Source organism: Channa argus, chromosome 14, assembly GCF_033026475.1.
Source record: "Channa argus isolate prfri chromosome 14, Channa argus male v1.0, whole genome shotgun sequence".
Lineage (NCBI taxonomy): Eukaryota > Metazoa > Chordata > Actinopteri > Anabantiformes > Channidae > Channa > Channa argus.
Window position 1 is genome coordinate 22,404,671 of NC_090210.1, and position 27,219 is coordinate 22,431,889.

General features: G+C 42.3%; 1 protein-coding gene across 1 annotated transcript in view; it reads right to left on the bottom strand.

Moving 5' to 3' along the window:
* Positions 1-26,142, bottom strand: part of LOC137098670 (disco-interacting protein 2 homolog C) — a 163,861-nt gene extending 137,719 nt beyond the window's left edge. The window contains exon 1 of the mRNA XM_067475159.1: positions 25,914-26,142. Coding sequence (XP_067331260.1) covers positions 25,914-25,992 — 79 coding nt within the window. The 5' untranslated portion in view covers positions 25,993-26,142. The remainder of the gene's footprint in view (positions 1-25,913) is intronic.
* Positions 26,143-27,219: the final 1,077 nt, after the last annotated feature.

The window sequence follows — 27,219 nt, forward strand, 5'->3', positions numbered from 1 at the left end:
TCCCCTGCAGTTTGCACCCACTTACCTCCTCTCCACATACTTAGAAATTGAGCAAAAAAACAAAAGTGCATTTAAAGCTGAGTCAGGCCTGAATGTTTATGTTCTATCAGTTGAGCGGGAGAGAGAGGGAGGAACAAAATAAAGCCGGCACACGCTCGTTATCGGACTTGATTAGCCGATTATCTAATATTCTTCCAAGGGATCTCACCTCCAAGTTCACAAGTCTTCCCGCTCTGAAAAGCAGAGGTACACAAACGCAATACTCATGAGAGGCGCGACTTTAAATTCTTTTTTCAACTAACTACAAACAAAACAGGAATGTCCAAGTCCAGCTCAGATCCTTTCCACGTGTGCCTCATAGATATGGTTTCTGCAGCCTCGTTGAGTTTAATCGATGTACAGATTTAAGAAACTTTGAAGAACCATCTACTGTTTATTGTGGGACAATTTAATCCACTGTTGTCTTCATGATCTTTGGAGAGCTGTGAAATTATGAAGGTTTGTCGAATTTGCTTATGTTTATAGGACTTACAGCTGGAATACAGCAGTAAAGCATTAAGCTTTCCCTTGATCTTATGCTTTACTGGGGAAAAATGTGTGAATAGGGTCAATTTAGTCAGTTTCAGAGGTGTGTGTGTGATGAAGGCAGAATAAATGCCAGGTCATCATCAACGTCAATGATTTTCATGTCAATAGATGCCAATAGAAACGGTTGAGATACTTCAGTGTTGAATCAACATGCCTGGGGAAAAAAAAAGTGTGTGTCGCCTGGATTCAGCTCAACAATGAACTTCACTGAAACCACGGATTCTCCTTCTCCTGCACATTCTGAATGCAATGATCGAGGCCGTTTCACCTTCCACCGCCAAACCGTATCATCCAATCAGTCGAAGCTGCCCGTTGTGTAACAGCCATTTAATCCACAGTGATCTTGGAGATCTGCTTGGCTTAGAGAGGCATCATGTCTGGTCTCTGTCCAGTAAGAAGCACTAACTAGGTTTCTTAGGTAACCTGCTGCCAACAGCCAGTCACCGACCACGCTCAGATCATAGTAATTGTGCATTATCTAATCCTCTCCTTAATAAAAGAGCCTTCTTTTGCTTCTTTTCCTGATTCGTTCTGTGTGTAGGCCACACTCCCCCACCAAATTTCCAACAGCACCCAAGAGAAGGGTAAAGAGCCCCAGAGAGCAGGGAATCCTGGGGTCGGAGGGGTCACCTCCATGATCCCCGTCAACCTCCATCACCCCACTGCCTGGACTGGGCCGACGTTCTACAAAGATGACACTGCTGTGACAAGAAGAATGCAGATTGAAAATCTCTCCCTCTGTAACATTTAGGGTGATTTTAGAATATCTGAAGGAAGCAGTAACATAAAGTCCTCATTCATCCTCCTCACATTGTCAACATATCTACTACCTATGACAGATATATAAGGATCTATAGTTTAATTTCATGGCCAAATACCAATGCTGGGTCAACAGTTGGCTGGTCAATAAATACTCACATTCTAACACTTCTGCTTGTGTTAAACACTTTCAAGCAAAGACAAGCTTTTAGAAAACAGAGGACACTGTCATAAAAAAAAAAAAACCTGATGTTTCCATTGAACTTTTTACTAAATCTCTATGCTCTGATTTTTGCATTTCAAAAATTCTTTAAGTAAAAGTTGACCTATCATTTACCATCCCCCTCCTCTCACCAGCTCTGACGTGTACATCACGTGGATTTATAGGGATAAAACAGAACTCAGGGTGAATGGATGACATAGTTGGGTTACGCAGGAGTTTGTAAGCAAACCTCCCACCACGTGCCTTGTTAGCACCATGTCAACCTCATTCTCCATGTGTCTTCCACTGCATTCGCTTGGTGTCCCCAAAATGAGCTGGGACAGAAGGGCAGAACATACGGACCTGTAAAGCCTGAAGCTGAGAGAAAGGGATTATGGGAGGTGCGTGCATATGGACCACAAAGAGAGGGAAAGAGGAAAACCAACTGTCTGTAGTCTATTTACAGGAAATCTGTTTAAATCCCCTTTTGTTGCATCGTTATCTGCATGGTTTTTTTTTTTGATGATGTGAAATTAAAAAGACTATAACAACATGGTAAATACACTTTATGCATAAAATATTCATTATCATGTGATGATTTGTAAATGTCATGCACAAGCTTGTCTTTGGCTATTTTCTAAGAATGTGTACATTTCTTTATAATTTTAAACTTTGCAACGCAAAACATAAACTACAATTTACTGTGAGCCTATTTTCAAGGTTTAAGTAACAAATGTAATTTATCCTGTGTCAAAAAACAGGTCGATATTGAACAATAACATCCATACACGAAGACTCTATCTATAAAACTTCTATGTCGAGTTGCAAGGTGCTGGAGCAAATCCCATTTGTCACTGGACACCAGTCTATCAGAGCCATAATTCAGATTAAAAGAGATACATATTTGATGCCGAAACAAAAACTACAGGCTTCGGATTAAATTATATCATTTGTAGAAGCAAGTTTCCACATTTTCAACACAGAAAAACGGCTGCTGCTTTGTGACATAATGGGGGAAATCTGGAAATTAAGGGTTTATTACGACATTTAGAACCGACATCAGATTTTTACTGAAAGGAATTCATTTAAAAATGAGGCCCTCACAAGCCAGTTTGTGCCGCAGACGCCATGTTTTTCTGTGGCCTGGCAACAACACCAAAAACAACATACAGTATGATGACCTAATTCATAAGCCAAGCTCTATCCCTAAAGGGCAAAGCTACAGAACACAGAACAATAAGACACATACATACTGCACATCTCCATGTCTAATGTGACTGGCAGCTAAATGTCACGTAATGTGGGACTCGTGATTGACCCACGTCTAACCATCAGTCCTCTGAATGCTGATATAGTCTGTGTGAGATATGGACCGTTACATTTTGCACGTTGAAAATTCCACAAGTTTGTCACTGAGCGAAATTCAGTCTGTAGATACAATCTGACTTTGAGAATCCGGGATTCTAGTGATGATTTATCAGCTGGTGTTCAATTCTTTGGACTGGCGCCATCATGGTAAAGAGGGAACTGAGCTTGAAAGGAAAGTTCCTAATTTACCAATCAGTCTACATCCCGACTGAGAGACTGTGACTGTGAATAAATGAGGTCAAAAGGTCTTAGTGGCTGGGCTTAGAAAAAAAAGTGTGAAACACCAAGCTAATGATTGGGCTCTCAGCTGGTATCAGGTTTTTTGGACCCTTGTCGTTGGCGTTTCAGTGTAGTCAGGAAGCCGACATGAAAGGATGCAGCAGTTGGTCTTTGTTTCTAGCTCGTGAATGTCGGCATTGTGTGTCATGACCGTAAGAGATCCATACCGACTGAAGACCCGCAGAAGGAGCTCAGAGTAAAGACGGAGCCAGTTGAGGTGTTTTGGGCATCTGATCGGGAAGTTTCCTGGGCACCATCCCTCCCAGGTTTTTCGGGCATGTCCAAATATAGTAGGCCCCATGGTTGACACAGAACATGCTGGAGAGATTACATATGTCTCATTTAACCTGGGAACATCTTGCGATGCACTAGCAAGAGCTGGAAAAGTTGTTAGAGAAAGGGAGTTCAGGACTACCTTGCTGGACCTAGTCTGGATGAGTGGCGAGTGAGTGAGAGATATTTTTCTTTCCAGAATGAGCCTCAGTTTGTCTTGGAACAGTTTATGCTTCATCCAATGCCAGTTTTCAGTCTGAATGTTGATGTAATAACTGATCAATAAGAGCTATATCATCAGACCATCAGCACAATACCTGAAATTAATACTTTATATCCCCCATAATTATCACCAACGGTTTTTCCAGTGGACACTGAAGAAACTGTCACTTTGATCTTACTAAATCATTTTTTTACATTGCATATCGGTAACATATGGTACAAGGGCAACAGGAAGTCCCATTTTGTGCTAAGGGGACACTGTGCAACATACAGCAGAGCACACGTGATTTGATGATTGGTCTGACTTCGATCCAAAACCACAGCGACCATCTGCTCAGGAGTATGTTCCACTGTGGCTGAAAGGAGGGAGAGGCCCGAGCAGCAAGTTCTTTTTTTTTTACTTGTGAAACAAGAAAAGGCACTTTCACAGACGCTGAAAAGTGGAGCGTTTCTGTAGCCTTGGATCACACACTCTGACCTCGAAGCAATAAAGCCACAGTCGGCCGCATCAGGAACATTAAATATTTAGCTATAACTGGCAGGATTAAGACATCAAAAATTAAAAAATTAAAAAAACGTCAAATGGATAGAGAGAAAAGACTAAAGAAGCGCATGAGCTATTAATAATTAGAGCTCAGATTTCTAAACCACATGACAAACCGGAAAAAACCGAACTTAGAAGTAAGGGAAAAGGTTTCCATGCCTGAGAAATCTGAGGAATGAAAAAATCTCCATCCTGCAGCCGTTGGTTTTCTATGGGCAGAATAATAAAATAGAAAAAACCTCAAGAGTCATGAGGGGGTTAACGAATCAGAGTAAAAGGGAGAGACGGAGATGTGAGACGAGGAAGACACGGAGCCAGGAAAAGGGAATACTGCAGAGAGACGGCAGTGTTAAGGAAGAACAGAGGCGTATTTGTTCAAAGGGATCATAGACAGCAGGTCAGGGATCTGCTTCTGCTTAATCAGATAAATCCACTCAAACACAAGCATGATTATTAACACGAGACACAACTTAAGAATTTACGTAATTAGCCAATTATCAAAACTCGTTAACTGGACTTTAAAAAGAGTGGAGCGTTTTATTGGCTCTAAATGCTGTAACGAGTCTACGAGAAAATCAAAGCAACTTAAGCTTTGAATAAAAACGGATTCATAAAAGGTTTCAATTAAAGTTGAGACAAGGCTTTAAGTGGACCTTTGAGATGTTAAAGCTTCATCACACTGAGAAGCAACAAACTAGTCTCCTGACTGGATCTTCACTTATCGCAGTGTAACCTGTTGGATTCTCAGAAACGCTGAGCGAATGGCACATTTTGGGTCTTTCACAATACACACATCCTACTAAGTTGAATACATGACAAAGATTCGATTGTTATCACATCATGTTCTTACCGTGTGTAGACAGAGTGAAATATTTAAATCAATCTCTTACCAGTGTTGTCCAGGCATTATTTTAATGACTCTTATTTTCCAGTGTGTCTTAATGTCACAACGTTGTCTAGAAAAGTCCATAAATCAGGTTTACTGTCTGAAACAATATTATTCATGCCATTAAATCGTTTTTTTTTTCCTTTCACTTTTACATTTCTTTCATCCTTGAAATTTAAATGACTGCGATTACACAGTATCTGTTTAGTCTTTATGAAAACACAATAGATTATGTCTTCATCCCAAAACCTCTTTGAGCAGGTGCACGGTTTTGTTCAGCATGCAAGCTTCCCCCGTCTCCAGCGTGTGACCGCACGGCCAGCAGGGTAATCCGCTCATCTCCGCCTGGCATCTCAGTACATCCCGGATTTACATAAATGTCTAAAGTCTCCAGCGTCTGTACAGACAGTGTCCGGCCTGTTTTAGGGCAAGTTCACATATCTCCGCATTTTAAATAACGTTCAAATCTGGGAATATAAGATATGTGTTAAGTTGCAGAAAACTGAATTATGTATTTACATGTTAATAAGAAAATATGCAGGTTTTCAGGTAACACAAAGTTTTACTATTCTCCAGAATGTGCAGTGACCATCGTCACACCTTCACAACAAGCCCGACTTTTCTTATACAAGTAAAAACAAATGGCACAAAACTCCCTTGGGAATCTGTAAATTTGAGTTTTGCAACGAGCAAACAAAACATGCGCTGTAAAGCTATGTCTTGAAAAGTAATGCACTTCTCAGGTATCACTCTTTCTACCTCTAACCCATTAAATCTCAGTCATTTCGAATAGTGTTGATAACACCAGTTATAAAATTAGCCACCGGTTGAACCCTAACAAGCTGCTTTGCCATTAAAGTAAAACAAATGTGTATATTCACAGTCCACGTTCCCATATGCCAACAAACACGGCACATAAAAGCACCAGAGCATCAATTTAAATCTGGCTGAAGTGCAAAAAACACTTGGAGAAAAATTAATTCATGTAAATACTGCGGTTGTTCTCAAAACGCTGGGGACAAAGCTAGAAAAAGCTCCAACACAATGTGTTGACACGTAAAGAAAGACTCTCAAAGTGTATGTTGGAGGTAACACAGTGTCCTCGGGGTGTTTGAAAAGTGTGGCTATGCTTTCCATCAGCCACAGCCTAAACCAAAGTGACATGAAAACTTCAGCTCTTGCCTCATGTTGACTCCTCGTCTTTCTATTTCTGTCGGCTCACAGGTCTGCAATCATCACTGCTGACTCATCAATGGGGTGTTCATTCTGTTCCATTTAGGACCAATTTGATTACGTTTGAATTTGTAGGACAAAGATGTTGACAAGTCGGGTAAATTACCATCAATTTCCGACATGTAATCAGATTTTCCACAGCGTTTATCACATTCAGGAGTTGTATGCCTCTCTTCAATGTTGCTAACAGTTTAGTTGGAAGAGAATATTTGGATATTACATTATGTCCAGATTTTAGAGGCCAAACATTGTCATCGTCTTGGAGGAAATGCTGTGTCCAGCCACAGCCTTCTTTTCTCAGGCTGCTAGACATTTTATCGTCTAACTAACTAAAAGAAAAAAACTTCACGGGTGATGTCTGGCAGTCTGCAACCTGGATCAGCTTGTTTGTTGGCTGCAGCGGCGAGATGACATAATCTGAACTGAAACTTCCAACTCACTTCACCTGGAGGTATTTATCAGATAGAAGTAGAGATATTTTAATACAGAGAGGTGACAAGCCAGTTTAATGGCATCCATTTACATGCACCACCCAAAAAGTTCAACATGAGTGAAGGCGTCCAACATACTGTATGTTGCCCTAAATGCTCTTCATTAAAATGATGTAAGACAGAGTGTAGTATGATGGAACCGTGGTTATTCCGAGCGTCTGGGGCCATTTTTGGTTTGGTTTGTTTTTAATCTTTTGGAATGAAAAAGCAAGTCATCCATCACAGTACAGCTTTATCTAAAGTTCTCTGTTCTACCTCCATATTCCTCCATATACAGGTGCCTTGGCTGCCATATTTATTTTGAAAGAAGATATTTATAAATGTGGGTTTTCCTGGGAGTTGCTTAACTGCAGTGGACTCAATTGTCCATTTTATGGTCATGCTAGAAGTAAAACATTTTAGTACTAGTATCAGTACTCAGCAAGTACTCAAATAAAAGTACTTGTCAGTTTGGGAAACAGTAGTATTAGGACATTCTTAATTTTATTATATTATTTCATTGTATTTTAAAAACAAAGATATGTCCAATTCCACACCGAGCAGCAAAAATATTTGAGCAACCTCTGATTATTTGATAAGATCAGTGGCTCGTAACAATGAACAAATACTCCATGTGCAGCAAGCTTGGATTCATACACACATTCCTTATTCTACCTGCAGCACAGTCGACACACACACTAACACTCTCCCTCTCTTCAGCCTCTCTGCAGCCTACAAGCTGTTTTGTCTGGGAGGCGAAAAAGGCTGAACAACATGTTAATATCCCCGAAGCAGAAAGTGGGAGCGATTATCTGAATGAGACATTATCAGACAAAAAAAACACGGCCACACACACACACACACACACACAGATCGCACTCAGTCAAACACTGAGGGATCCCTCAGTTATGTGGGATCCCTGTCGCAGGGATCGTAGGTTTGATCCCTGCGACAGTGGAAGCGTGCTCAACATCGTCACTGAGCCTCCTCCACTTGCTCGCAGTATTGTGAAGATCTCAAGATTAAAGAACCGGTCAAAAGTCAGACATGCTGTTTGGTAAGTAGAAGAAGAAGAAGAAAAAGAAATGCTGTGGCTGTTTGAGAATAACACTTTATAAAACTACATTTTGGACACGTACTGACCCATGTCATGTCCAAAATGGATCTGCTTCAATGGTTTCAGATTGAATGCTGTTGGCAAACAGCGACTCTTTTGAGTTTTGTTTCCCGAGGACGAAGTTTAGACCTGCAATCATTGGTTATTGGAAATAAAGATGCTGAACATTTGCTTCTCAGATGTGACAATTCTCTGCTTGTCTGGTCTCACGATAGTTTACCATTTGTTTATTCTTTTTCTTTTGGGTTTTGGATTGTGTGGAAAAGATTTTGGTGGGTGCTGGGGAAATGCAGGTTTTAAGAGCTCAAAAACCGTCGTGTTTACGTGGCATCTCTTATTAACTGGCAAGTTTCCGAGCAACGCATCAGGTTAAGTTTAGTAGTAGAAGCTGCAGAAACGCTGACATCTACCACTGTAAGAGACCAAAATGTTTTCATGACTGTAAACTCATCCAAGGCTTTAGCTGCTACATTACAATAAGTTTCTTAGCTCATCAGCATTAACAGAAGATGTCAAAGGTCACACACAGTCAAAAGTGATCCCTCCAGAGCTTTCTTACCGTGACATAATACCTCAGAGTTCACGGCCCTGATCTTACACAAAGTAGGTCAGTGTTGTGTAACTTTAAGAGCATGTTTGTTATTAGCTCCAAACCAGGCACATTCTCTGTCACATAACAATATGAGGTAATATTTGCCATTTAAAGGACTCTTTTTTTTAATCCAAGTCTTCCCACACTATTTTCAGTGTGGGGACAAAGTCTCCAAACCTGGACCACATGCACTAATAACTGCTCTCACACTCTAAGTTGCTGGCTTCAAGTTCCCCCAGTTGCCTGGTGAGAAAACAAACCAAAAGAGTTCTGAGAAACATAAGAGTCTTTACTCTCTTCCAAAAAATGGACAATGGCTCATTTGAGGAGGTGCAGAAAAGTGAGATTGTGCAGGATAATAGAATCCATTCAGACCGAGGACCACAGGTCATTTGATGCGAGTGATGCTCAAACTGGGGGTGTAGGTGAGCTCCAGTTTGCTGAAGGGAATATGGATTTTATCTTTAGCCTGAAAGAAGCAGATGATGAAATCTCAGTCCTCGTCTCCCACAGATAGAGGAAATCCTCTCAGGATGAAGGGAGGCAGCGCGTCTACATCCATCTCCGTCATGACCCAGTCAGCTGGACTCAGATAGTCGTGTCAGCACTTACCAGGAAAGACACTGACACCCCCCCCCTCACGCATAAACATGCAGATTCCGTCTCTTTAGTGCATTTAGTCAGGTCACGTGCACATTAACAGACGTCGTGGGTCAAAAAGGTTTCTAGCTCTTTATATCAGGGTCAAAAGCTGCAGAGTGGCTGTCACTCAAATAACTCAGGAGCTTTCAACTCACATGATCGCTTCACTGAGATCATCTGAGATCATCCGAAAGTTAAGACGTGTTTCTATAGATTTGACAAACAAGAGTATGGAAGCTTTACTCTGCCAGGATTGAAAATAAATAACTAAAACCTGAATAATGAAACTGATCAAATGTCCACTGGATGTTTAAAAATAAAGTCATTCTAAATAGTAGCTAATTAAGTAGTAATGCTGGCTGCTTTTAGCTTCTGATAGTGGAACAGAAATGGTAAATGGTGCTTTCATCCAAAGCACTTTATAGTGTTGATTCCCATTCACCCATTCACCCATTCACAACACACTGATGACGGTGGCTGCAATGCAAGGTGCTCATCTGACCCAATGTCTTGCCCAAGGACACTTGGACACATAGGCGGGACCGGGGATCGAAGCGCCGACCCTGTGTTCCGTGGACGACTGCCTTACCAACCTATTGCACAGCAAAGACTGTATACTACACTGGTTAATAAAACAAGCAAGATGAAGACGATCACCCTGAGATTTTATGATGGTGTTGGACACGCAATGGCTAAAGAACAAAAAACAAAAAATCAATTGATGATGAAATTGAGCAGTTGCAGCCTTAATCCTGAATTTAAAATTTGACACGTAATCTAAGTGAAAGCACTCACTTATTATGCCACTGGTCTCTACAGTGTAACACTGTGGTCTCTCTTTAATCTTGCCTCATTGTTTTATGCAGATTTTTTTTGCAGTTTTTTGATGGTTTTATTTTGCCTGTGTGAAGCACCTTGTAACACAGGTTTTAAAAGGTTCTCTATAAAGAAAGCTTACTATTATTTTAGTCTACATATCTTCCATGTTTTATTTAAATAGTTTTTTCATTCCTAACATTCCAATGAGTTTTCCTTAACCGTGCATCAACAAGCTTCCTTACAAAAACAGAGGACGAGAAAAATAAAAGAAGTAGATAAGTATTGCACAACAAAGAACTATGTAGAAATAGATAAGATACAGAAAATGCTAAATAAAACAAATGTCTTGCCTTCACAATATACACCAGTCAGCCACGACATTACCACTATCTGAACGTTTTAATATCAACATTATATGGCTAATAAATGCTAATGTATAAAGTGGTTAAAATCAGCTCCACCTTTACCAACAGTGACCTTTGACCCTTAGTTTTTCTTAATTACTGTACATGTTTTGCCATAATTACCATAATCAATATTGTTTAAAAGTACTTTTACTATTTTACGTCAAGTAAATGTATTAAACGGTTTGAAGCTGTACTTAGTGGAGAATTTTTAGACCAGTACTTTAGTATGAAGCCGTGTAGCTGCAGCCTGCTCAGACTGACCAGGCTGACCCTTGACCTCCATGGTTGATTAATAGATCCTATTATTTTTGAATTTTCATCTCATGAATCTCACAAGGTTTAAATGTTATCCGCACAAATGAATTTTGATTGCTGAGCAGAAAGTGAATTTAACATCAGCAGAGTGGGTAATATTCTTTAAGGACGGCAGAAAACTTCCTACATCAGATGTGGTTATAGCTGAGACACTGGCATATTTCAGCTTCTACCGTCTTCAGTATTTTCTGTCTTCAGTTCAGCTCTACAGTACATGGCCTTTGTTTATCAGAGGACTGATGCAACAAGCTGCAGCGCCAATTTCATCGTGAGTTTAATGTGTGGATGTGTGAAAGGGGCATATTTTACTACGCGGTTCTCAATCAGGTTGAAGTTTAGACATTTTTCACTTCGACAGGACAAACTGCAGCTCACTGTTGCTGGAGTTGAACAGTTTTTTCACCCTTCCCTGACAAAACTTTCCCAAACACAAAACTGCTACTGTTCCCCTCAGGTGTAGGTCGAATTGTACACCAGCAGCTTTTCCACATGAGCAGTTGATGCAAAGTCCTTTTCCTGACTCCATAGACATCCAGAGACTGTTCCTCTTTGTTCACGTCAGTGTTGATTACACTGAGATAAACCTGCCCCCTGGTCATGGAGACCAGCCAACAGCATAAAAATGCAAATGAGGTCGATTCTCTGCTCAAAAACTATTGATGGCAAAAATTTGCTTTTTTTACACAGTGAAATTTCAACATTACAACCCTCAAAAGAAAATTACACATATAGGAATGAGAGGAAAGAAACTTTCGCAAATGGTTAAAGGATGACAGCAACACAAAGCAACAAAAGTAGTACATAGTCATGTAAGAATGACTCCGTTAAAGCTTCACTGCTAGATGTTAGTTAATCTGCTAATCAAGTTCTTGCACATAACCCCCACTCTTCCGACCGATCTCCTATTTAGCTCTGATTTGGTCTCCACCAACCTCTGAGAAAACGTGTCTTACTCTTTAACTCCTAGATGTTCTACTTTCCTCGCCAGCTGAGCAGGTACATTACAGTAAAATGGCTTTTAAGAGTCTGCTGAAAACAGCTACCTGTTGTTTGTCTTCCTGCTATGATTAAGTTGTATTTCTGAGACCAGCCACGGTGACCGTGCAGGTGCAGACATGATTTAGATTCAAGCCGGCTTGTCATGCCTCATGTCCACGGTAATGATTCCACTGATATTTTGATACGTTTGAGCGATCAGACATAAAGAGACGTCCAAATTTGGAAGGGACAGTTACGACGTGCAAGTATTTGAATGAAGCCAGCAAAAACCCCCAAAGAGTCTCTCTGTTTCTCTTCCAACCTCCTTTTGCACAAACAATTTACATGCAAGAAAAGTTAACACTGGGATTCCAGCAGCTGTGTAAAAAAAAGAGTTTCAGATTAAATAACAATAGCCGCCCTGAAGCAGAGTCAAGTTAACACCAAGGGGCTGCCACCTTTGTCTGAAAGGGGGGAGTGACTCCCCTCTTCTACAAAAAAGATTACACACCTTCTCTGTTAACACAGAGGAATCATTTTTTGCCACTTGCAGTAACCTACTTTGTTTATTGTATTTGCAAGTAAAAACTGTGCATCTTTGTTATAATGACATTACACCACAGAAAGCGCTGGGTTCAATCCCAACAGTTGATCAGCACCTGGCAGGAGGAAGTGAGGGAGGAGGGGTTGTGTTTGTCCTGTGCAGAGGCTCCTTTATTTACATATGTAAAAGACACCATCTGGACTACTGTAAACCTCCAACGCCCCATCCAGCCACAGTTGGCCACACTCCAGAGTCCCAGCAGTCAGGTCCGGGGTCGGATCCCATCGATTAGAGGGGAAGTGACATGGTTTGTATACAAAGACGGATGCAGAGGCTGAGGTTCTCCGGAGGTTCCTTCTCCGTCAGTTCGGGAAGAGGCTGCCAAGGTTTTCTCCCAGGTGCTCTCGGAGCCAAGTGTCGAGATGGAGGCCGGACTTTTTTTGGGCAGCTATAACGCCACCAGCTTAAAGAGGATTTTCAGGTCTTACTGAAGCCACAGCTCAACTAAGATAAATCAGCAGCAGCACTGGGATTCAGAGTTCATGCCATGCTTCTTCAGTTTTCCTTGTGAAAGTGTAATGACTGTGAATTTACATTCACAGTTTGTGGGACGTTATCTGTGTTTAGCTGAGAGTGTGGTCCCCTGCTGAGTGTTTGGAAGGTCAGTTCCAGGATTGCTAAGCATTACACCTTCAGGGAGGGAGGGAGGGAGAGAGGGAGAGAGAGAGAGGGAGAGAGAGGGAGACCGAGACCGAGAGCGAGAGAGGTGACGGTGATATATTCAGTTTCTTGTCCGTCTACCAGCATGTGACATGTGTTGTAACCACCCTCAGTCTTTCCATGACAGTTGCTGTGCAGATCACGACAGCTGTTTTAGGATCAGTCGGCCTTGAAGACAATTCAAGCGTCTCCGCAAACAACTGTTCAGGGCTTTTTCTATTTTTTTTTCAGATTTTAAGCCCGAATCCGCCCACTGCACGACACGTTACAATAGTCTTTTCTTGTGGTCCTGTTTTGGAAGGTGCTCACTGAAACGTCAGTAGGGCAGAGGGCTCTCCGGATCTGCGTTGCTCAAACGTTTATCACACGACATACCGAGAGACAAACAAGCAGCCAAAACTCCAACTGGCCGAGCTTCAGCTCCAGTAGGCCGTGGCATTGTTAACATTCACAGCACAATGCTTCTCTTATCCACCCTCTCTTTATTTTTCTTTCCCCCCTCTTTCCTTGTCTCAGGTCTCATCGATAATAATGCTCAAATCTCCAAAGTGGTTTAAACTAGTTTGGAGAAAGTTCTTGAAAGGATGGAGGCAATTTGGGGCAGATTCCGAGGATAAGAGGGCAGTTTTTGTGATGTAGTGACACAGATGGAATTCATCTCTTGTGCTCTCTGAGCAGACCTGGCTGCCTCCTTCTGTGACCCACAGGGCCGAGTGTGAAAACTTTGAGCATTAATTGCCACCTCAGGGCTGTAAGTTTAGTTTGAACTTTGCACTGTGGCAGACGGTAACTCTACAGGCTTCTCGGTGCATCAAAGGGGCAATAAATCAGCCCCAAACAACCACAACACGTCTGTGTATTGGGGCTAAATAGGGTTGCGATCAATGCACTTTTATCTAAATGAATTTACACTGTTGCTTCTCTTTTTCATTGACCAACTCGGGGTTTAGTGTCTTGTCTAAGGACACGTTGACATGTAACCCTGCTACAGCAGGTCACCATGCGAGAAAATGTCCTGCCAACCAACGCAATGCTAATTTTGCTTTAAAAAAAAACAAAAACGGGTCACTACAGCTGAAGTCAGAAATTCTTTCATTTAATTTCATTTCAGTTAAATTAGCTGATGCTCATAAGGACAAACAAAGAAAGACAGAACACTGCAGCTGCCCTTCACTAATATGGAGGATTTGAGTGTTGTGCTTTAGTTACAGCACTCAAAAGTGGTGGATGGTTGAACATTTAGCAGCAAATACTGCATTACGCTGACATTCGTACCTTGGCCAGAAACCCAACTCCAAATAGCTGCCAATGGGGAGCTACATTTGAACTGGGAAGTCGGAATTTCTGAGTTATTGTTACGGTAACCTGGCCGCTGCACTGGATTGCGGTCAACTTGGGTTTGACGTACTTCCCAGCTCAGACCTCCAACGTATGAGGTAATTGGAGTGCATAATAATTTGGTCTACTTTCATTTAGAGACATAGCTATTAGCCTATCACGGTTACCTCCGCTACTTTTTCTGGGGCTTTTTTTGCCAAACATGGGAACCGTGCATTCTGGCTTTAATATTCCAGTCAATAACTCTTGTAATTTTTGGAAAGGAAATGTCAAACTTGTTTTGTTTTTGTTTCTTCCTCAAATGGCGGATTGAGCTTGAAATGAGTAACAGGTGGTAAAAAGCCGCAGTGTCAAGCTCACGATGGAAAAGTTCAGTTGCAGTGAAAGTGTAGTCAACGGAATAATACAGCTCGGTTGCCAGTTCATTGGGTGCAACTTGTTAAACCAGAGACAGGGGTGGATTAAATAATAGAAATGCAACATAAAACAGCCAGGTTTTAGTTAGGCGTACTTAATAAACTGGCAACTGAGAGTTTTTTTCTGTATTATACAGTTTTCCGTATCTTGCACATCAACAGACTATTAACTATATATATAACTTGCAGAGTTATAAGAAACAAGCTCTCCCACTGTGACCAAACCTATTTCCATCGACTTCTTTATTTTTTCATATTAGCTACTCTGCAAACAATGTCAGCTGCCATCGGGTGAGTCACAGGGCAGCAGTGTTTGATGAAGAGTGTTCCCACACAGAGAGGGGAACAGGATGAAGACAGTCCAGGGGACAGAAAATCATGAAAGACAAGCAGAGCTGGCAGAAAGTGCTTGACAAAGCTACAGTGTTCCCCTGCAGAGATGACTGTGTTCAGCCAGGTGGGGAAAAAAATGTCCAACACAAAGCTTCTATTGACCCGGTGATTCTAAAAGAGTAGGAGGTGGTTTCGATTTGGTTTCATTAATGTGCAGAAATCTGATTAAAAACAGCTATAAAAAGTGATTGTGCAGGTGAAAAACGAACCTCGGGGACAAACGGCACAAAGAGCCCGACAAGGACACGTATCACTAAGAGATGCAAAAACAAGAAGCCAAATAAACGGAGACAAAGTGCAGCTTTGGCGCCGTTGCCAAGGCCGAAAACAAAATTGGAATCCGGCAGCCCCCCCCCCCCCCCCCCCCCCCCCCCACCCCCCCGACCCCCCACCACCCCCCGGCCAACCACATCAATCACGCAGGAGCTCCCAATCTCATTCCTCTGCAGGGAATCTAACAAAGCTGTACTATTTAAAAGGGATTAAACAGCCTCATTGTCTGACTCAGGCCAACTACTGTCCGTGCACACGAAACCCCTACAGCGGCCGCCCTCCTCCTCTGCCCTCCCCCTCGCCTGCTGGAAGAACTGTGTCACCCTAGGGATCGCTAACAGTGTGTATTGTTCTGCAGGGAGTTCCAGACACAACAGTTGGGTAAAATATGAGTCGGGAAGTTTTGGACACCGATTTAAAACCGAAGCTTAACAACGTAAGAGTGGTCTGGGGAATTATTATCAATCTGGCAAAGGAGCAGGTGCTAACACCCCAACATCTGCAAAGCTGAGAGGGAAATATTCATTACGGTGTCCTGGCAGGTTAGGAGGTGGGGGGGGGGGTGGGGGTCCACAGAGTCAAAGCTGTAACTATAAACTGTCAGGATGAAGAGAGCAGCGAGTGGAGGAAACACATCAACTGTGCCAAATATCTGTGGTGTGTTAGGAACGAAAAGAAGGGCAGTGTGTTTCCTTATCACATTCATTTATTTTCCCAGCGAGAGGCCATAGGAGTCGTTGCTTTTCCTTAGCTTTGCTCCCCCCCCCCAGAGACCTCACTTTCTGAAACAGGCGGGAGGTGGCAAAGAGGCAAGAAAACAGGCAAGAGAAGGGCTGAAAGTGTCTGTTTGAGAGGCTTAATGATGCAATCTGGCAGAAACAGCACCACCCTCCTCCTCCTCCACCCACCCCACCGTGCCGCCTCCCCAAATCTCCCTCCCTCCCGCTCCTGCCAGCTTGAGCAATGACATCACCTCCCCGAGAAGCAACATGGCAACAGTTGCAGGGCTGCATGCAGTCATTGGAAATTTTTTCCAGCAGCAGTTATGTGACTTCAAGCTGTCACTAATTGAAAACCCAGTGATTAAAGCTGGATGTAAAAGGAGGGTGAACTGAATGTAAAAACGCTGCAAAAGACTCTAAATTATGCACATTCACAGTTTATCACAGGAAGCACGTCAAAGATTTTTGCTTTGTTAAATGCATTCATCAATCTAAATGTTCATAGCTCATATTCTTAATTGTGAGCCTCATGACTGATCATAAATGGGCCTTTTTTGGTTTTGTTTTTGTCACCATATCAAGTAATGTTTGTCTCTAGTGTCTTAAATATCAAGCAGACCCCTGGACCTGAATGCAACAAAGTTATCAATGTAATTCAGTGAGTAACGTGTCAAATTCACCACATTGTTGTGTCATAAGGCTTTTAGCATTTTATAATAGATGAGAATTGCTTGATAAATTTGACATTTTTCCAGTTGACTTTTATGCAGAACGTATTTCTAGTCTTAAAGAGTGCGTGAAGGAAATCAGACGAGCTTAGTCCTGTGGTCTTCGGCCCTGCAGTGATACAGTGGGGGACAGGTGGAGACTTACAGGATCTAACTGTCCTTGTTGTGGACAGAGAGTGAATGCTCTCGGTCAGTCTAACAGGATTAACCCTTTATGTCCGAGCTCATTGGGTGTGGAGCAGGAGAAGAGCGACAAAAAGGGACGATTGATAGATTTGTTGTCACAAATTCAGATTCAATCAAGTGCAACAAAACCAGCCGATTGGAACTTTATCGTTCCACTTCATGGTGAGTCACCGTTCGTTATCGCCCCATAGTCACGGGCTCCTCTGCTACCTATTTATTTGAGCGACATGTAGAAAATTATCAAAAATGGAAAACATGATAAAAAAAAAAAAAAGTCATCTCCGCTCAGATGATGACACACTATAAATACAGTGTCTAATCTCAGAGAAGAGCCTTGCTGAAAGGCTTTTCTCATGTTGGGATAAAGACCAATTTTCTTAAAACATCGGCTTGAACTGCTGCTGGATCAATCATTAACACTAAGGGATGAGTTACCCAATAGGCCCAAATGCCAGAGGGGTCAGGATGCAACTGGGACGCAGCCTCTAAAGTTCACAGTTCAGATTTCTTGTTGATATCCAAACTGCAAAATGTCCAAAAAAACAAACAAAAAAATGACAATTTAAAAAAAAGACGAAAATGACAATTTGTTTAAATGTTTGACACAAAATAACCAAAAATAGAGACACTAATTTCCAAAACACACAGCATTAAATGTCCAACGATCAGACATAAATGTCTGAAAGTTCAATTCAACTTAATATAGTCAAGACTCTACATAACAAATCCCCCTTGAACAAGCCCTACACAACAGTGGACAAACCTCCAGCAGAACCAGGCTCAGGGTGGGCGGCCATCTGCCTTGACCGCACCATGACTGGGCAAATGACCAAGAACATACATGTACAATGAAGACATGACACCAAATGTCCAAACATAGACACAACCTTCAAATATGAAACATAAAATGTCCAAGATCAGACAATGAGACATTAAATAACCCTAAATGTCAAAATAAAATAGACACAAAAAGATCAAGAACAGACACAAGATGTCGTTTGTTCTTTTGTCCACCTGCAAACCGTCAGCACTGTTAAACTGGAGAAGTGACTTCACTCTTCGCCCAGGACAAACAAATTACCTGAAGGCGACGGGGGCTTTTCTGACTGGTCGTCAACCTGTCCTCTGCCTCCCTGCTGAGGAGTGACAACCAAAGGCAGACAGACGCAGACGCCTTTTTGACCCAGTGACATTTCCAGCCCTCAGATTTGTTGTGCTGTCGGCCTGACACAGAGGGCAGATGAATATTTATGCGGCTGCCTCGTGCGAGAAGGGGCTCAGGCTCCCAGACAGAATGACAGGAGATGACAAACATGTGGAGCGGCGGTATGGAAGGTGTTTGAAGCTTCGTGAATCCAGTGACTGCTGATATATACACTTTGCCCATCTTTTTAAAGGCCCAGTATAAACAACAGCTCAAAAAATCGGATGTTTTAATTGGACAGATTGTCTCAGTGTGCACATATTTACTTCTAAGAGTAACATTGCATTTTGTTTGTGGTCAGCACTGACGTCTCTGTGAGGAGCTGACGTCACATTTGCACTACTGTTACTGTTCTTACACAATGTGACAATAAAAGGTCATATTTGTATAATATCCTGTAATATTACTGCATATCACGGATAAATTTAAGATGGTTACAGGTTATAAGTAATTTAACATGTACAATTTAATACAAAGAAATAGATTTGTTTTGTATTTATTCGATATTAGTGTGGTGATTCAGTGTGAAATGATTTTCTACGACTAACTGGGATTTATCACAGGTAAACGAACAATTCATTAATAACTTTTCTAAAACTTTCACGGCCCAATTTTTCCTTTGAAGACACAGACATGAAATCCCACTGTGGAAGGCTACTCACACAAGTTCCTCTGACTTTGTTCAGCAACAACAAGAAGAAGAAACGCTGGAGCTCTGGGGAGTCGATACGGCGGCTGGTGTGGTAAAGAAAACATAACTTTAATTTTGTTTTCCTTCCTTTCTGTGAGAGCGACCTTCATGAAACCATCTTTAAAAGAGGCGAACATCAGTAAGCAAACAACAATATTTCTCTTTGCGGCCCAGGGGAGGTTTTCACCCGTCCACGGCTGTGAGAGGCTGGCGTTGGCTCGCTGTTGCTCACCTCGGACTACTTTTTATCAACATCTGCAATAAAAGTGACTATCAGCTGATATTTCTGCAGAGGGAGTCAAACGAGGAAAGCGATCACATTTACGTCAAGCGGCTGCACATCTCTGAGTCTTGAATTGCTCGAGGGAGCCAACGACGAGACCAAATATGAATTTATGGCCCTGCCGTGTGACAGACGTTCTCTGCCACTAAAGTAGAACAAGCCGCTCTTCATCCCCACAGGTCACAATCTCCCAGGAAGGAGGAGAGAAAATAACATCGCTATGGCAACTGCCGGGCTAGAGGTGAGACATTACATTACAGGAGACATGGACCACAGACTGCAGGATGGCAAAACAGACATAACCTGACATTTATCCAAAATCTCTTCAAGTACAAAACGTTTTCATGCTGCAGTGACCGTCTTTAAATACTCTGAGAGGAAACGAACTTCAGCATCAATCAGATTCGCACTCTGATTAGAGGCATTCTGAGTATTTCAGGGGGGAAACTTTGGATCAAAACACTCTGCAGCGAGCCGGACTAGACCCAACGCACCAGTCCCTTGCTGATGAAATCCACCGACATGCATTTCCATTGATATCACTGAGTCACAGGTGATCCTCGGGGCGTCGATAACAGTCAGCGTCACCGATAAAGTCAGCCTAGGTGTTAGCTACTGTAACCACATCGTCGGTTTGCTGCGCCCTTACGTGCTCCCATCCAAAGGTTTAACCTCACCTTGGTTCAGTCACCTGGAGGCAGGCATCCCATGTTGATCCAATGCTTACCTGTTAAAGCAGAGTGTGGGGGTTAAGGTTACAGTTCCTTTTTCTAGAGTAAACTGATCTCTTACATGTCATGAATCCAGGCTTCCATAATCGGGGTAGAGGATTAGAAAACCCTGATATCCTCAGGTGGAGGTTTCTCTGAGTAACCTGATTAGTCAGTGCATGTTGAATTTTGATAGACAGGCTACATCTGACACTCTATAGGATCAAAGTCTATAATAATATCAGACTGGTCACCTGATACAACAGGTGACAGCGAGAACTGATTTGCTGCGACAATTAAGCAATAAAATCAAAAATTATCCAGCACTATTTTGACAATCAAACAATCATTTAGGGGGTTTATTTCATAAAACTCCCAACAGGTTTATGAATTAGATTCTTCTTGGTCTCATATGAGTAAAAACTGACTGAGTTGTGGTTTTGGACTGGACTTTTTGTATAAACCAAATGATTGGTTCATTAATCTAGAAATAACTGGCAATTGAATCAATAATGAAAATAATAGTTTTAGTAATTTTCTCCAGCAGTTCATGTTTCACGTGGGACATTTGTTCGTTATCGCCAACAAGCGCATTATATTTATTTTTTCTTCAACACTACTGATGAAAACGTAGATAATTAACTTTTCCCATTTTTTGTCACGTCAAAATTTGTAAAAGATCACTTGACAGTTGAAATGTGAGAAGAAGCAGACAGAAGGCAGAGGACGCGTATATAAAGATGTCACTTTTTAGCCCATAATGTGTAAGTGACGCAGTGAAATGTCACTGACTGAATACATTAAACTGTGAAGCTGCAGCCTTAGTGAGTCTGGCCTTTTATTAGCAGTAAGAAATACCACAGTTCAGTTCAGGGGCTTCAGAGAGACTAAATTAAAAATGAATCAGCTCATTTCCAAAGAATCCAAATGAGGGAGACATTAAGCTGAACGGGGCAACAGTATTTACAATTTCTAGACTTTTCAAATGCTTCTGCCATGTTAGCGCAAAATAACAACAAGTGGAATTAGATGTGATGAATGTATCAGTAGACACATGGAATTGTCCATAAATGAAGAACAAACGTGGAGCTGGTGCTATTTTGAAGCAATGTCCCGATGCTGAATACTGGTATTGGGCATCACAATATTAACTGCTAGCAGCGTTAAACTGCATCAGATCCCTCTGGAAATGAACCCAAAATGAACAACCATGAAACCAAAAGAGCAGAGCTATGGTTCACCACGCCTGGAAAAGCAGCTGGAAAGCCCAGTGAACCGAGACAACCTCAGTTTGGTGAAGTGCATTGTGGGAAGCGACCCTGCAGATGCAGGAGGCCTCGCTTCTCATTTAAAGCTATTCTAAGAGCAAAAACACCCGCGACGCCGGGGCCAGAACCAGGCCGATTAATCATACGCGGACACTGGAGTCCTTTTTGAAACAGACGGAGCTCTGCTGTAATTATTGGAAGTGAAACAGCTGAGTGGAAGAGGTTTCTGCTCTGCTAAGAACACAGAGAGAAGAGTGAAAGCTTTAAAACAACAGTCTGAAGTCTCTCAGAGGAATCTTATCAAGGCCAGATGTCAATGAAGTAAGTAAGAAGGGAATCTTCACACTCACTTTCAACATCGATCCAACTTACTGCAACATTTGGTCTTTAGATGACGATGAAATAGTAAAAATACTGAACTAGAGAAACCCAGGAAATCACAAAAATATATGGAAAAATAAACTGAAGCATTGCCTTTTACTCCAGTGGTGAGAAGAGGTGCAGCAATCCGACATTTTCTCTCCCCTCTTATATATTATAAGCTCCACATTCTGTGCAGCTAGTGGCTGTAGACAACTACTGGCATCATCACCTTTCATCATTTACAGAAGTTCTAAACACAGCTGGAGAGCAACACATCAATATTTGAAGTAGAACGTTTTAGAAAACAGAAAAAGATGAACAGCACGTTGCTAATGAACAAACAGTCGTCCCTGCTACCACAGAACCGACTTAGCTTAATGGGAAGGAGAGTGATGCTCGACATGCAGGCTTCCAGGAAATTCTTTCTTGTTGTAAATGCCTTTTCTGTCATTTCCAGGCAGCTCTATCAACAAAAACGTCTAATTCTCAACTGGGATCTGGGCCTTTTTCTACGACGCTGGAAGCCACAAACATGAACACGCCGCTGCGTTCCCAGCCTTTATTGATTAAACAGGATTTACTTTGTAAGCGTGGACACTTGAGACAGTAATAAATACATGATTCAGCAGTGATTTCATAACGAAGAGGATCAAAAGTGATGATGTGCTTTGATGTACACATCATGCAGCCCTAACTTAGCCAGTTCTAGCATGTCCCAACTGCAGGCATGCAACATTTAGCTCAAATCGTTACTGAGAAAAGCTGCAAATGCAATCAATCAATACTTGATCGCTCACATGAAAATTGCAATTACCTAGAAAATCTGTCATTTTACGTAGCTCTGAACTTCACCCTGCACTCACAATCAAATGTGGAAAGAAGGAAAACGCATACGCAGCATCATTTAAACCAAAAATACAGCGGGTCAGGCGGAGTTAGCCTGGTGTGTGTGTGTGTGTGTGTGTGTGAGAGTGTGTGTGTGATCTGCAGGGTGTTGAGGTGGACAGCTTGCTTGTTATCTGGGCTGAACTGCAGAGCTTAATATTCAGCAGCAGCCAGATTAGCTGAAGACAAGCTGTCTGTCAGTGTGCAGCTGCAGACAGACACGCACTGAGGGACACGGTTTGTGCAGACGTGTGGGATCCTCCATCTTTCTACGAACTAATTTGAGTTTTGGGGGCTTTGAGAGCGAGGGCTTCTCCTCTAGTCCTGGTAATGGGCTGCTAGAGAAGGGCACAATGTGGATTTAGGCTTCATGTGTAGAAAAAGGGCAGAAGTTAGAGGCTTGGGTATCATCCATCTATTGATTATTGTATAGGTGCATATGACCTTCTTCAGATTTTAAATCCTGAATTGATTAATAAATAATAATAAGGCTTCAATGCTACTAATAGTCATAACAATAATAAACCACTTTTTCCCCGCTTTAATACTAGTACTTGCTTATACAGAGCAGAGTACTAAACCATTTTCCTTCTACTTTGAGTTGCTGGACAGTAAAATCCTCATCAATCCACTGCAGTTAGGCAAATCCTGCAAGAACAGACATTCTCATGTGTTCTTCTGCCAGATCAAATATTACAGCAACCAGTCTTCAATAAACTGAGCAAACAAACAAACAAACAAACAAATAAATGCATCAGCTGGATTGTTAAGCCTGTTGTAATCAGCATTAATGAAGTTTAAAAGCTAGTACAAATATCTCCATCCTCCCCTGGCCTATTGTGGGTTCGGGGTGCCTTATCAGAGGGGGCGTGTCTTGTCAGAGGGGGCTTGGCTTGATTCAATGAAATGCTCATTCCTATCAGGCCAGTCTCTAATGATTGATGTGTTTACCTGATGCTTTTTTTTTTTTTTTTTATTCTGATTAGCTCTTAATTTGATTATCAGTGGGACATTTGGATCCACATACAAACTTAAGTCTGCACTTGAAAGGTTTTGCTTTTTTTGATTTGAAAAAAGCGAGTTCAGTGTTGAAGGAGGTGTTTAAAGTCTGCAGGCAAAAAATAAGACTTCTGTATCAGTGCAGAAGCTCTGGTGCAGTGTTCAAACTGTCAAATTAGATCAAATTCAAATCCAATTCATTTTCCCACAGTTTGACGTCAGGAGACATCAGGCTGCAGCCACAGGGACAAGCACCAAGACACAATGTCCAAATTGAGTCACAAAAAGCAACAAATATCCAAGAATTCAATGCTGCTCTGAGGCAGGAACGTCCGTCACCAGTCTCAGTCTCATTTTGTCCCAACTGCATCACCTGTGTCTGAACCTCCACAAATAACCATCTGCTATATGCGCACTCTCAAGTACACACCTGTGTTCTGAGGGTTGTTGAAAGGCATTGTGGGAAATGTAGGACGTCCTCACGGAGGCAGCGGAAGAGAAAGACAGACATCATCGAGTTAAGCTTGTGATTTTTCATTTGTGGTCGCAAAACTCAAACCAGCCCACGAGCCTCCCTCACCTCCACCACTGAGGTGCCCATGAGCAAGGCAGTAAAGCCCCGAACCGCTTCAGTGGAGCTGCTCTGCAGCCACAGCCTGGAATGTGTGGAATTATATTTCATTTATTAAACCTTTGATCTCAGAAGAACTCTCGAGTTTGCCCTGTTATCGTTTCCCCGTTGTGCACCTCAGTTGACACGTCCTGTCCCGTGACCCCCCCCCCCTCTCTCCGTGAAACAAAAACCGCAACTTAAAATCCAACAATCTGCAGCAGTGTGAGGATATTTTGACCATGAAATAGAGACGTTAACATCTTGCTCAAAGGCTCCTGAGCAGAACAGGTGATCCTTATTAAACTACAGTGACGCCCAACTGCTGCTGATGGAATATTGTGCTGCGGGCTCCGTGGGAAGGAAGGATGATGCCTGGAAAATTGACAAATTAGGTCAAAGTCTGCAGGATGCAGGGACTGCCACCATGAATTTCCAGCATCAGTTAAGCAAGTGAATAATGCAGCGGGGCATCTGACCCCATTTCCCTCGGTCTAACTTGTTTACATTGGAGCAACTGTGAGCTGAGGCTTTACAAAATAATTTTTTTAAAAGGAGGAATGTGTGTCACTTTTTCCCCCCCATCAGTGCATTTCTCTCAGCTGCATTTGCAAACCGGCAGCAGCAGCACTGGATACATTAAAATGCAGTGTGTGCATTTGCAGTCAGCTGTTAAAATCGCTTCCTCTCTCGCCCTCTGTGCTGTTTTCTTTCTTTCTCCATACATGGCTGAGCCCAGCAAAGACTCCATGAGAAACAGGGAAAGCACTGCTCACAGGCAGCTGAAATATGACACTATGATACTCTCCAGGCTGAGAGTGAGTCTGCAGCAATGTGACATATCAATCTGCAAAACAGGAGGAGGAGGAGGATTTGGGGGCGGGGGGGGGGGCTAATGAGAAAATCAATACCAAAGATGCATTTCAGCATCTTGCAAAAGGAGCCAATATATGCTGTGGTGTTGTGGAAAAAGACCCTTCATCTGCCAGGCTGCAGCGTGTCATGTGAAAACTGTGTCTGGTAACAGCTGCATGCTCTGTGCTCATAATGTAAGCAGCATGCAGGGCTCTGCTGGACGGGATTTTCCAATATGACACTGAACAAGAAAACAAAAAACAAAAAAAACAAAAAAAAAAACTCTCCCAGAGCAACTTCAACTCTCTGCAGTGTTCTAGATGATATTCCCGCTGGGGGAGAGGAGGGTTTAATGTCCTTCTGGGGCTCAGTAGAGACATTAAAGTGCACTTTATGGCGGTGTTTATCTTCTGTGATGTCTAATATTAGAAACAAAAACTTACAATGCAAATTAATCATAAAGTAAAACGTGCTTAAATCTGTGCTGCGTTACGGTTCTAAACAAGAAGGTGAGAGCTGCTCACGTCCCAGCAGTTTAACCTAAAAGGTCCATTGAATTATTGTTCTTAAAACAGAATAAGGATCATCAGATTAGATAAAGGATGACATTAGTGAACAACTGCAGCTGTGTTAGTGCGCAGTCATTATTTTGCTTTATGTCGTTTTCTGCTCTGCGCTGATACTGATGCTCAGTCCACAGTTACAGGACAAACGTGCAGTAATCTCGCTTGGATTTGATGAGAATATCACTACGGTGCCTCGACTTCAGCCAAACAGCACATCCCCTGCATCCAGACCCCTGCCTGAAAAACCCAAACACACATCATGGCAGTGTGTGTGTGTGTGTGCGTGTCTGCTAAATGTTGAACTTCAGTCCAACACTTCTTCTCAAACTCTGGACCTGCTGAGGTTCTTCTCTCCCAGCAGGGACCGAGCAGCCAAAAACCCAAACACCGCCCCCCCCGAGCAGCAGCAGCAGCAGCAGAGCCGGGCAGAGCCGCCGAGCTCCGCGGTGACATTCAACTACTCACCCTCCGACAACTCCAGCTCCAGCTCGGCCAGTTTGGCCCGCACCTCCGCAGGAAGCGGCACCGGGTCCCGGTCCGCCATTCCGCCGTTAGAACCCGATACAAATCTGTGTTTTCCGGCTCTTCCCCCCCTGTTTTCCGTCTCAGGGCTTCTCCTGAAACCCCCCCAAATTATCCAAAGTCTGTCACGGCGCGTCTGCGAGCGTCGCTGTCTGCGCAGCAAAGCGGCGTCAAGTCCGCGCAAACGTCACGCTCCGGCTTCCGGCGGCGTAGGTTTCACGATAAGAGCCGCAGCTAATATGAAATTGTTTCCGTACACTTGAAATTAGCAGCAACTTGTCAACTTCTCATGATAATGACTTCAACATCACTTCCGTGATGGAACAACGCACGGTGGCTGAGGTTGCACATCTTTGCATTAAGCCACTATAACATCCACTTCATCTGTATTAGATTAGAGCCGCAAATCTCAGGATGCTGCCATAGGAGATATGGCTCATCACCGATGCAAGTTTGTATGAAATATGTGATTGATCAAATTATTTGGACTCAAATATTAGGGAGTTTGGAATTTTTGCGTACCATACTAGATAGTAATTCTAAATTAAATGTTTTCTGTAATACTGCTGTTTTTATTAGACTTCTCTGTCTCAGAGAGTTTGATTACAACAGGTGGCAGAAATAAGTATAAATAAAAATAAGAAAACACATTTAAAAAGATGTATATTTGGCCTGTTTTTTTGTCAAAAACAGAAAGATCGTGCATTTTATGTCGATGCTGTAATAAGGGAAGTATTTTGAAAAGATCTTTGTGAAGGTGCACAGTCTAAGCTTTTATGCCTTTATTTTGAAGGTTAGTCATCCGTTTTACTGTCTAATCTATGTTAATGTGTCTCAACTAATGCACATAATAGGTGAACTACTGCAGGTGACGGAGGGGACTGTGAAAATAACTGCATCTTCCTGTATTTACTCTGCATGGACAAACGTATTTGTGTACTTTTGTGTAATTTGTTCTTATCAAGCTACTTTTTCAACAAGGGTGTAATGGATCGTACTGTGAAACTAAGCTCCATGCACAGCTTTCAGTCAAAGTGTCCACAGTAGGGAACCAGTGAGGGTTAGGATTTATTTCTGTGTGCAGAAAGAGAGAGAAACCTTTTTATGTTCAGACTGGAGATAATGTTGAACACATTTTACCAGATTTTTATTTTTTTTCCAATTGTAAAAGTGATTAATTACCTGTGCCTTTTGAGGAGTCCTAAGATGACGCAGTTCAAATGGAAAAATGAAGGAGGGTTCAAAACAA